The 13,154-nt window shown below is 31.9% G+C and overlaps 2 protein-coding genes across 3 annotated transcripts in view; one reads left to right on the top strand and one right to left on the bottom strand.

Moving 5' to 3' along the window:
* Positions 1–13,154, bottom strand: part of LOC123700154 (ATP-binding cassette sub-family C member 4-like) — a 219,903-nt gene that overhangs the window by 163,896 nt on the left and 42,853 nt on the right. The window lies entirely within an intron of this gene.
* LOC123700233 lies at positions 7,159–12,899 on the top strand. The gene is made up of 3 exons (XM_045647401.1): positions 7,159–7,375; positions 8,587–8,772; positions 12,628–12,899. Exons 1-3 carry the CDS (start codon positions 7,294–7,296, stop codon positions 12,783–12,785), a joined length of 426 nt encoding a protein of 141 aa, XP_045503357.1. The 5' UTR covers positions 7,159–7,293; the 3' UTR covers positions 12,786–12,899.

Here is a 13,154-nt window from a genome sequence, read left to right as displayed (position 1 = left end):
ACATGGATTTGTCGCGCGTAAATCAACAACATCTAATTTAACTGAATACGCTGACTATCTCCTAGAAACTTTGGACAACAAAGGACAAGTGGATGTCATCTACACCGACTTTCAGAAGGCTTTCGATAAAGTCAACCATGAGCTCCTGATTAAAAAGCTGATGATTTGTGGTATACACGGGAACTTATTGCGTTGGATCATCTCATACATTAAAAATCGCACTCAAATAGTTGCTGTCAACGGCTACCTATCTGAACCCTTTTCTGTTCCTTCCGGTGTTCCCCAGGGTTCCCATCTTGGCCCTCTTTTGTTCGCGGTTTTTATAAATGATGCACCCTTACGATTTAATATAGGTAGTAAATGTCTACTTTATGCGGATGATCTGAAATTATATAGAAAAGTCGAAAATATTGCTGACTGTCAGTTGCTTCAAGAAGACTTAATTGCTCTTCATGCCTGGTGTAAGAGAAATTTAATGAAATTAAACACCTCTAAGTGTCATGTTGTCACATTTACTAATAAAGTAAACAGCATTAACTTTTCGTATCAAATTTCAAATATTATCATAGGTCGTAAAGAATCCATTCGTGATCTAGGGGTGACATTCGATAAAAGCTTATCATTTATCGATCATGTCGAATCCACTGTCAAAAAAGCCAATCAAAATTTAGGTTTTATATTACGAATGTCCAGATCTTTTAAAAATAAAAATAGTGCCCTAATTCTTTATAAATCTCTGGTCCGTAGCACCCTTGAATATGGCTCCTCAGTGTGGTCTCCATTCTACAAAACACATATCGACAAGCTCGAATCGGTACAAAAACGATTTCTACGTTCTCTATGCTATCGTAAACACCTTAGGAGATCCTTGCCTACCTATGACGTTCGACTTAAATATTTCAATTTGGATTCTCTTGAAATGCGACGTAAATTCATTGATTTAACTTATATGTATAAAATTATCAATAACCTAATTCACACCGATATGCTTTCTAGATTCTCTTTGTATTGTAACGCTCGTGTCACTCGGAACGCTAAACCCTTCTATATACCCGCCACTCGCTTATGCATTTCTTATAATAACCCAGTATTTAGGTTATGCCGAAGTTATAACGAAATAGTTAATAAAGATAACACAATTGACATATTTTCAAATAGTCTAGCCAGTTTTCGTCGCTTAATACTTACTGCTCTGCGTAGCACCTGAAACACACGGATTTATGCCGAATCTTGTTATAAGCATTTCTTTTATCGTATTTTTTTTATTTTTTTATTGTTATGGTAACAGTATTTTGAAGTGATATCTTTCACACTAAACATATTTTGTGTATCCATATAATAGGTTTATACATAGAACTTTTTTAATTGTACTTTTATAATTTGTATGTCATATTGTTGTATAAGCTGTTTGGAAACTAATAAAATAAAATAAAATAAAATATAGTAGGTACTTTAAGAGTGTATCAATAAGCAGTATACTTTAGGTATAGGTAGTATAAAGAGGAATAGAGATGAAATAAAAGCAGTAGATAAGTAATATTCATTTATTAAAGCTTTGAAGTACATAATATAATAGGTAAGTAGGCGGTGTACAATTACAAACTAGATATTATTCTCCACGAATCAAATTTATCTAAAAACGGATTTAAAATCTTCTTTATCTGAGGACTGTATACTTTGGCTATGTATTTATTGAATCTTGTAAAATAGGAAGCGAGGACATCTTTAACTATTTTATTAATTATGCAGTCTACGTTGTCACCAAACTCCGTGTGAGACTGGAATAAGAAACACAATATATTTAGTACATATTATTATAAATTCCTTCGATCTAGGTTATGATCATTTATATATTTTTATATACTAGTTGTACTACTTATTTTGGAGTGAACAATACATAATAAAATACGCAATTTACACGAAGAAACAGAGCTTATTCATGTATGGTAGAGTTGCATAATAATCAATTCATCAACCAGGCTCTACCTATATTTTCGGTCAACTGCAAAAAAACGTCTCCAGTTTTGAATTTTTGAATAAATTCGTTTTGTTGTGACAATTTATTTTCATAGCATTTTATTGCACCGCCTATAAAAGTTTACAATGAGGTCGTAAATAAGAGAGATTAATGATGCCTTCCTTTTTATATCAATAGTCAAATAGATCACATCGACCGTGAAGTAGGTATGCAACAGTTCAGTGCATTTTATATTATATTCGTCATACAATTAATGAAACCAAATGAAATATTTGTATCCTTCTGTATCTATACTAAATGAGACAAAAGAAGGGCAAGTCTAGTATTTTGATTATTTATCTGGTTGTAAATTTAGGATACGCAATAACAGAACAAAATCAAATAACAAATACTTAGGTAGGTACCTATAGGTAAAATCTTCGCGGGTCTTGATATAGGATACGAACAGTACCTACTATCTACTTGGTTAATGTCCTTTTATTCTTATTATTTTTGATAAACACAATTTATCAATTATTATTGATTCAATAAATAGATAATATAATTACCTTATCAGTGCCCTTGATAATAATTTATAGATTATATCATCTGAATGGGCTATGTGCGAGTATTATAATCTAAATTAATAATGTGTTATTTTTCTAGAAACTATTACTTAGGTACTTACCGCAATTTCTTTCACGTTGAATCTGAAGTTTCCAAAATTCTCAATTAAAGTCGATTTACCATTTGCAGACGGTCTTAACAAAGCTTTGCATGATATTTCTAAATTTTTTACTTCAAACCTGAAAAAATGTTTTTCAAAGTTTCTTATTCATTCAAATTTTAAGGTCGACCTACTTAAAAATATACTAATTAGGTACATAAAAACCTGTGATTACCAACCTAAGTTCCCCTTTGCCGAATATCGGCAACTTGTCAAATAAGAAACCATCCATTTCGTAATAATCTGAAACATATTTTAAATTGATTAGGTATTGTTAAATAAGTTATATCTATCTACTTGTGTTATTATATCATTATGTTAATAAGAATAATAGTTAGATTTAGAGAATGATGCTGCTTTGAACGGTGAAGATAAATCGTGTCACCAATCTTAGAATGAATAAAAATAGAGCCGCTCTACATTTTACCTAGTCATCGAAAAATGCCAATATTTCTAGCTCTGAAAACTAACAAAAAAACGTATGCATACAACCCATAAGCTTCTCATTTCTTATAAGTATTTATTTTTTAACTGCATGAATTTATTACCTGATTCAATAGTTAACTTTGAAATGGTAAGTTCCATGACAATTGTGAGTTCATCACGATTAAATTCTATATGATCTAATTGATAATCTCCTAGGCCTCTTATAACACCATTTGTAAGATTTGCTCCGATACTGAAATGATAATAACTAATTGGTAGGTAAGTCTTACTTATAAAACATTTTTCCCTTACATAACATTCATTCTTCATTATATTATGTAGGTAGAGTCGATATGTTTTTCTTACTTAACTCTATCACCAGAATAGTTAAATCGACTCCGATATATTTTATCATAGAGATTGTTGAGGACCAGATTCTTACAAGATTTAATAAAAAAATAAACCCTTGGTAGTTAACAACATATTATAATTACCTATATTATAATTATCACGCTGTAAAAGGTGTTCGAAATTCGAAATCGGGGTGGGAAGTAGGCCTAGGAAGTAGGTGCCTAGATTAGGTATGTATACCTATTAATTATTTTGGAGGATATTTAACTTGCTTTACCTGATAAGCCTCGTCTGGATTTTTACTTCTTCTCTAAGAAATATCATTGGATCAAGGACGGGCACATTGTTTTCAGGACTACCTTGTTTAATAGTTTGCCTCAGTATTTCAAACAGTTGACGTAGCATCGCATTCGGATTTAAGAATTTCTGCTCTCGTAACGGGATTAAGGCTAAAACAAATATTTTATTAACAAAAAATAATTTTCTTAATAATCCAATAAACCGTTCTCGGCCTTCATCAATTGCTTTTAACTGTACTTTAAATTGCTTTTTACTTGTACGGTTTACGATTAATACCATGCATTACGGATGGTTTAAAATGGTGTAATGCTCAGACCAAATTCAATTAATAAAACATATAAAAACACAATTATCACATACCACTTGTGTTTATGGTTGCTGTGAGTAACGTCAGCAGAAGAATATTCATCGTTCAACAATTTTTTAAGTATCTATATGTTTAAACAGTGGCCTGTTCTGGGAAGGCCTAAGGATTATAAATCGCGTAACACTGGCCATGAAATTTTGTAGTAATTGATTAACTGGCTTCCATTATCATCTAGTTTCGAAACTAGGATTTCTTATCTGCACGTAGGTAGTTAAAATCTATTTAAGAATCTCACCGCTAAAGCGACAGCAATTCATTTTTCGCTCGAAGAAAACTGAGTCTATTGTAGTCTTTTATATAAATATGTTTGGCCAATGTACATAGACGCCATTTAACCTTTGTATATTGTCAGAACCACAAATAAACTAAAAATCATGATACCTGGTTTTCAGCTATTGAAATGTAGTCATAAATGCACATCTATCTAATTGAATTAATTTCCCATGATTATAAAGGACTATCAACAATGTACCATTGGCCATGTATATTGTATCCTTGACACAATTTTTGATGCGGTGGATTAATTCTAACAGCATATCACCACTCCCATCTCACACTTCTGATAATAAAATTTACTTTGAATGGAAAAACGTTGGACATATAAGAACAAGCAGCTTATTGTTTAAGTTTTGAAATTGTGGTAAAAGGCAAGGTTTTCTATGATATCCAAAGAGGCACACTTGACTCATCTTTTGTCATAAATTTTACATATTAATCACTTTTTGTTATACATAATAAGATTAAGGTTAAAGATTATCAAGTAAGGTGTAGGTACGAGTATTTTAATTATTCACTTTCACCCGTCTTTATATATTTTATTTAACACATATTTGCCTTTTCAATATATTCTTTAGAAATACCCACAGGAAATACCTGACTTTTTGCCATAAAATGCTCCCCGAGACCTATAAAGAAACTTTCAGTCCATGACTCTCATTTCCTCAAAAGGTTAAGTGTTCGTTAACAAGTCTATCTTCGTCTGAAAAAACAAATACGTAAATGAATGAGTAGATTGGTTTTATGGTTTAATATAGGTCAATAGCTGATCACACAAATGGAGCGTGACGAAAGGAAACACCAGGAATAATTAAGTGACGTCTGTATCGTAAGACATCAGTTTAAACTTAGCCAATGATTATTCGAACACATAATTCTTTAATTAGAATTTTTTTACGCATAGCATATGAAAATTACTGTTGCGGATTCTTAAATCACCTTGAAAAGATTAAACTATTCGCTTTTTGCCTCTCTACCTACTTAGATCATCCTCTCTACTATTTCTAGATAAATAAATACCCTATACGTAACACAATATGATTAATAGTTATTTATGCTACTTAAAATAGGGAACTATATTTTCTATCACCAAAATTTATATTTGTCATCAAGTTGTATCACCTAATAAATGGATCTATCACCACGAAATATTTTCGTTCTCAGATAAGCAAAAATTGTTCCCAGGTATGAATTATCAAATTAATGTTAATATATGTGTAAAATAAGAGATCGATAACCAATAAAATTATATAACGAAGTTTATATTCATGTAATGCAACATGAATATAAACTTCGTTCTTATAATAACAGTTTTGTTACTTAAATAATAGCTCTGTGCTCAGAATGGTAGATCTGTCACCAAATAAATCGATTATCGATCCCTGACTGCGACTCCTTTTTATTTGATATTTTGTCACCAATAGGTACAGTAGTAACATTTTATTTCGTTCAGATATTAAATTAATAGTATTCGTTATCAATTTAATACATCAATTTATAATTTTAATGAAAAAATTATCAAAGGGGCGGAGACAAATTGGCGCGCTTTAAAAATTGACATGTGCAAACATATTATTATCGGATTAGCCATACGCTTAAAGCTGGCCAACCCCCCACCAGAAGCAAAAAATGTGCTTATCGGCCAGAAAAGAAAAAGGGGGCGCCCTTCGAAATCCAAACCAGCGCTGATTATTCAGTGATTATTGTTTTTTAACAATAAATATTGATTATTTCAATTAATTTAATTAAGTGTTTTATCAAGAATTTATCTACAATTATGCTAACCATTAGCCAGCTATTAAACCAGAGCTGATAATTCAGTGGTTATTATTTTTAAGAATAAATATTGTTTATTTTAACTTTTAGTATCTAACATAATATGATTTATTGGTGATCTCTTTAAATTAGTTTGCTTAAATACTTATTAGGACACACCTATTATAATACATACAAAAACATTTATTTGGTACTATAGACCTTATATCTCAGGATTTTAGGTGATTTATTGTGGAACTGATTTTGCATTGTTTGGTGACTAAATTTTGGTGACAGATCTACTATTTTGAGGACAAACCCTATTATTTAGGAAACACAAAACTAATTAAATTGGTGACAGCTTAAATGATACCCCTTAAAATATAACCTGTATAATATTCAAAGAAGCGCAAAATAAATTCACACGTATTTATTTGTAAATGTTTATTTAGAAATCGAAGTTCTAGCTGTTAGCAATTGACATGAAAGGTTCATAAATTTTTCGCGCTACATCTGCTTTTTACTCGCCCTGCAAAATACTTCAGCAGGTTAATTGTAGATACTATTGCCCTAAATTGAGGAAAAGTGGTTAAGAAGACGAAAGTTTATTCCTTGACTGGCTCTTGCTCTTTATGTTTATCTGAGGTCAGGTATTCTAAAATGCGTGATGAAAAGCTCTATCTAGGAAATTCATAGCATTACATATTGATATACTTATATTAAAAAGACTATACTTACCTTTCGTCATATATTTAATTATTTCAAGTCTTTCAACATTCGACATAATTATTATAGGGAGTCTGTAACTACCTATCTAACATCCCTAGTTCACAGATTAGGTAGATGTACCTAAAGTAAGTTCAAATTTGGTATGAAATATGACTTCATCATTGAAGCACAGGTAGCGCATATAACATATACTATACTTAGCTATACATGGTTTCTGTAGTTCATCCAGCCGTTGCTATTTATTCCCCCAGATTTCATCTAGTTCAGTGATCACTTCGACGCGTCTTTAGCGGCAGGCACTTGTAATATTCATTCAAATATAATCCGAAAATTACGAAAATATAATATTTACAATGGTTTTGATTTAATAACTTAATATAATAAAGAGTTTGTTAGTTTTTGGAAATGTGGCATTTTGTTATATTTCTGGTGTTTTTCACTTTCACTGTACTGACTCACGTGCTTCCTGGGCCTGCAAATCCTTATCGTAAGTACCCACTAAGGCTTAGATTTGTTAATTCCCTTTCTGTAGGTACTGTATAGGTAATATACAGAATAAATTAAAATTATTTTCATTAATTACATTTTTTAGACCGTACTTACTTTTTTTGTAAAATTGACAAAAAACAAATAATGAACTGTATACAAATAAACACACAGTTACCTTAAGGCCATATTATAGCCATAATATGCCTTTTAATTTTTCATTCAAAAGTTTTTTTTAGATGGGTTTATATCAGTAATTAAGGTTGGTTATTTGATTTTGTTCTTTTTTCTAAATTATAACACATCTCATACAGTATAGTTCGGGACAGATTTATCAAACTCTATCCTGCACTATTTTGGTAGGTAGGTAAGGCTCTACCTATATAAGTAAATCTGGTTCAGATCATTTTTTCATTAATACAAAGCACACGTAATTTTTAAACATGTTAGTAGAATACATTATTTTTTTGTTATTCCTAATCTTAAATAAATATTTTGTAGTCCGTATGCCATTCATCCGGTTGAGATTTAACTGATAAGATATGGTGTACTTGCGCGAAGTATAAGTTCATCGTAAATATGTATTTGAGTATTTAAAATAAGGCCAAGTCTTGCAAAAATTAATATTGATTGACAGAACCAAGTGGTGTTGGTCTGCCAATTTTTAAATGGGGAAATGAGATAGGTATGTTCAATTGGGAAACAATAACGAAATAGAACTCGAGGTTATCTACACTTGCGTCTGCCGTCTGGATTTCAATAGGCCCCCAGGCTTGTAAGTAACTGCCTGATAGCTTATTAATGAGTTTTTCCGAGTTTATTTTTTGATTAATAGACTTTTCGTAAAAATACCTAGTCAAAGAGGGCATTCTCATTTCAACTTCAGGTATATGTTTTTATACCTAACTATCTTGCTAAATCTTTTATGATATTTCATTTTTAATTTGAAAGATTCATAATAATTAAGTGGTTAGGTATAGTTCAAGAAGTTAAATTATTTTGGTCCAATTCAAACGAGTTGTTTTTGAGTTACTTATCTATCCTTTATTCGTATTAATTAATACCTAAGCTTCTACTGTAGTCTGCATCAGGAATCAGGACCTACTTAAATTTTTTTTCTTTATAATTCATTAGATATTCAAGTATTTATGAAGCACATTTTTGGTACCTAGTAATGCTATCGCCAGCCTTAAGGTTATTATTTTATTTCAGAGCACGGCCCTCATTACACTATAAGTAACGACCATAGGCAGCCTTACATAGAGGTGCGGAATGCTACATATCATGGCAGTGGACCTCGGGAAGAGGCGCGAGCCATGTGTTCTGTCAAAACACAAGAAGTTAACGCCACTGCAAATGCCACGATAACGAGAAGGCTACACGGTGTTGTTACATCAAGTGAGTTGTTTGTTTTTACTTTTTACAATAATAGGTAATTATCTATCAATAGTAGTGTGAATCAAAGAATCGCATAGGATCGATAGGATCTTACAATTCCTACAGTACCGGTCCGGAAGTCATGGTTTTGAAGATTTGAAATTGAAGGTACGCTTACACCTACAGAATATCAACAATCAATACATAGGTATGATAAAATTGTTTCAAATAAGCGTAGTAGTTAAGGAGCAACTCTTTAGTAATCATCTATCATTAATTTAAATGCTTTCGTAGTACAGGATATAACTACACGTATAAATTTGCAAATGCGTATGCAGTTAAAAATATAATTAGACAAACTAACGCGTTATGCATCTTTCTCGTGATGTATTGCACAGATGATATCCGTTTCCTGCTAGAGGCAGAGCTTTCTAGTCTTAAATTAAGCTTTCCAGTAATAATAATTTATTTTTGACTAGCTAACCGTCCGCGGCTTCGCCCGCTTTGTCTAAAACATAATAAATTATATACTAAAACCTTCCTATTGAATCACTGTATCTATTAAAAAAACCGCATCAAAATCCGTTTCGTAGTTTCAAAGATTTAAGCATACAAAGGGACATAGGGACAGAGAAAGTGACTTTGTTTTATACTATGTAGTGATTTAACGGTTCATGTGAAAGGTGTGTGAACCATAGTGTTCACCAGGCGACATATTATAATATGCATTGCCGTCTTTACCATAGGGGCACAGGGGGCCAGTGCCCAGGGCCCCCCATCGTCTGGGGGCCCCCCTCGACTCCTCCAGTCAGTCCTACATCTCCATGTAGGACTGACAATTTTTTTCACATAAATCTCAAAATATTTTATTAAAAAGCAATACACTTTTCTCGTTGCCAGAACGTCAGATCATTTTCAGATTTATTCGAATCAAAACATCTATGTAAAATAATTCGAGTGATTCGAACACCATTATAATTAACTTATCAGACATTTACTCGAATTATTTATTTACTTATTAACGTAAAATAATATATTTTTACTTGAATTATTTTGGGAATTATGAAAATTAATGACAAGTCTAAGTTTACAAAATAGCATACAAGGGCGTTTTGACAAAACTTTAATCTCTGGGCCTCTAGACAATTTGCAGAAACGCTAGAGAATAGAATCCGCTATTGATACTAATTGATATTATAAGCTTATGACGTTTTGCTAATGTTTCGGTCACACTACCAAGGACAACGACGACCACGACCAAAATTCCCATCCAGCCGAAATTTGTTAAAATTATTAAAAACAGAGTTTGTTTTTTGTTTGAAAGCGCTAATCTCGGGAACTAGGTACTGGTGCGATTTGAAAAATTATTTCGGTGCTCAATAGCACACGTCTTCTTTGGCAAGATTATAAGATACCAAAATCGTTGAATTACTCCATGACGTTACGGTATTGTTATGATGCGACCTTGAAATTTTACTGTCAACGCGCCTAAAGAAGTTTCACTTCAAAAATAAATTAAAATTTCCCAACCTTCCGTTACTAGGAAAAAATTTTTTCCTAAAAGTCAATAGGTAATATATAGGTTTTTCGTGATTTTTACCGAAACGGTAAGTTTTATCATATAACCACTTTTACTCAAATTGTAGATCATAAAATTATCTATACAAAAGAATCAATATCCTTCCTTCCTACCATTTTCTAAGATATAACGATTTATAAACTCATCCCATCCTTATAATATGCACACGTTTCTTAAATCACTTCACACCTAAATGATTTTATCATAAAACTTATAGTTTCAGTATTAATCGCGAAATCACCTATTTTTTTTTTCAAATTCAAATTCAAGTTCAAGTTTGTAGTTTTAAAGGTCCTAGAATTTGGTGAACTCTGTTCACACCGGACCATTTCTATACGAATAGATGACAAGCGTTTTGACTTTTGCCATTTGCCTAGGCCTTGAATAAATTATGTCAATTAACGCACGCAATAATTTTGATCAATATGAAACGGCTACGAATGAAAAAATCCAGACGCTAATTAAAAAGATAAAGGAGAATGGCGAAACTGGGCCTAACTGTTACAGAAATCATAATATATTTAAAATTCATTATGTTATTTTTAGTAATTCTTGGTAAAATATTTACTTCTGATTCTATGGGAAAACAAATCTTTGAAAAAAAAAGATAATGTGTTCACTACCGGCATTGTTATTTAGATTTCTATGACTACCGGTCTTATCAAGCAGAGATTGTCAGTGTTGTCAGGAGTAAAAAAGTCGAATATATCGATTAATACCACATCTTACTGTTCTGTGATTAATACTGTGATTAATACGAATGAATGTCTATATTTTATTTTTAATTTTATTGAATTCAAATGCTTTATAAATCAGAAGCAAAACTTAACTTATTTTTAACACAATATATCTTAATTTATTTAGATCATTCTATAAAATAAAAACATGTTTTACTCAATCAATAATAATTATAACATTTTTATTTAGGTAGCTGGCCATTAATAAAATGTCAAATTATTAATCATAATTGTGTCAGTGATGAGTGATTTATGTTTGTTGTTTGACATTTGAGTGAAGTTTTAGGCCCTTCTCCCATTACGATACGCATAGGCGATTCAAGTATCCTGCAAGTCTCGGAGACTAGTCGCCGCGGAGTATCTCACATACATTTTTATGTAGGCTCGCACACTACGCTACTGGTATCCTACACGTCCGCGACTAGTATAGCACTACTCACCGTGTCGGTCGCTTTTGCATCGCGTCTCGACTCTCGCGCGTATCTCTTCGTTAGAAAGATAAAAATATCTAATCATCATGTTGTAATTCTCGTTCGGCTACAAAAACTCTATGTTTCTTCTCTTATGTTTCTTTCAATATATGGATGAATCCAGTACTTCTTACTCTTACGTTGGCGTCTTCTATTTCTATAAAAAAGAAAAATTGCAAGAGCTTCTTCGTCACTGGAATTGCTGATTGCTCGACATAACGACGTAACTGTTGTTGCAATAAATAAATGAATTATTATTATTATAACGTCGGTCCACAAAAACGAGGCACAATAATAATGAATTTAGTCATTTTTCAGTCGCATAATATGCGAGCATCGGGTAGCCAGCAAATATCTAAGTAGTATTCTACGCGAGTATCGTATTCTAGAAGTATCGTACCTAATGGCAGAAGGGCCTTAGTAACGTTATATTCAAAATTGATCTTAATCAATATCCCAATATCTCTGCTATCCCATAGAAAAGATCTATAATTATTATATTCATAGAGTCTGTAAATTTTTATCTATTTAATCACCCATAAATCATCAGTGTAACGATCAGGCCCAGAGTCCTATGGGAGTTTGCCATTCTCCTTTGAAAAAGAGAAAGGTAATTTGAAAAAGTAATTCTTAAAATATTTCTTAATTAAATTTAATTTAAGTCAACTTTGGAGCGCCATTACAGCAGCAGCGCAGCGTTTCAAATGAATTATATAAAAAAAAAAAACAAGGAAAAAAAGTTTCCTCAAAAGACCATATCATACAAAATTGGTCAGAACTAACTTTTTTGTTAAATGTATTTAAAAAATGGAGCAAAAATTTTACATAGAAATTTTCTCGTTTCTTCATATATAATTGTGGGAAAATTTTTGTATACCTATTAAAGTTTGATTTCTTTATGTTTGAAAGGGCCCCCAATTCTTGAGTGCCCAAGGGCCCCGGCATAGTCTAAGACGGCCCTGATAATATGCGAACTATGCCGCGCGGTTTTACCCGCCTTACTATCCTATTGCTATTAGCGAGATGATTATAATATACAGAAGGTATTAGAAGATATAGAACATAAATAATATGTTATCTTAATTTCCAGGAGAGCTACACAACGCAGTGCAGCGGCTAGAAGTAATTATTTTTGGTCAAATGCAACAGTTGTGGCAAAGTTTGGACGCGCTGCGTGCGCAGGTCGCTGGTGAATCTCGAGTTTCATATCCTGACCGTCGAAGCATCGCATTTAGATATAAACCATAGTTCTTAGTCAATAACCAAAGACATTTTTTTAATACTTGATTAAAAGATAACAACGTAATAATAGTTCAGGGAACTCATTGTATGTTTGTGTAATAAATGAAATTTGTTTGAGTACTTACCTATTTTTATTCAATGATTTAAAATATTTTGAAAACATTGTCTATTTACTGCTATAATTAAGTAAGCTCAAATGCCTTGAAAAGAAAAGGTGCCAGACAGGACAGTCGTTGGAAGGTCCGAAACATAACATAAACAATACTGATAATTATTATAATGGTAACGATACAGGTACAATTACAGAAATATAACTACATTACGTGTGATGGTTCGAACTATTTTCAAAAATCTGTGACTGTTTATCAATTCGTA

The sequence above is a fragment of the Colias croceus genome, chromosome 2 (assembly GCF_905220415.1).
Source record: "Colias croceus chromosome 2, ilColCroc2.1".
NCBI lineage: Eukaryota > Metazoa > Arthropoda > Insecta > Lepidoptera > Pieridae > Colias > Colias croceus.
The sequence above is the reverse complement of the archived record's forward strand: the minus strand, read 5'-3'. Positions and strand labels throughout refer to the sequence as shown.

What these genes read in the sequence shown, in the direction of transcription:
- LOC123700233 (XM_045647401.1), top strand. Translation starts at nt 7,294, where the DNA reads ATGTGGCATTTTGTTATATTTCTGGTGTTTTTCACTTTCACTGTACTG. An exon ending in TGGGCCTGCAAATCCTTATC is followed by an intron (nt 7,376 to 8,586) that starts GTAAGTACCCAC and finishes ATTTTATTTCAG; the next exon opens with AGCACGGCCCTCATTACACT. An exon ending in ACACGGTGTTGTTACATCAA is followed by an intron (nt 8,773 to 12,627) that starts GTGAGTTGTTTG and finishes CTTAATTTCCAG; the next exon opens with GAGAGCTACACAACGCAGTG.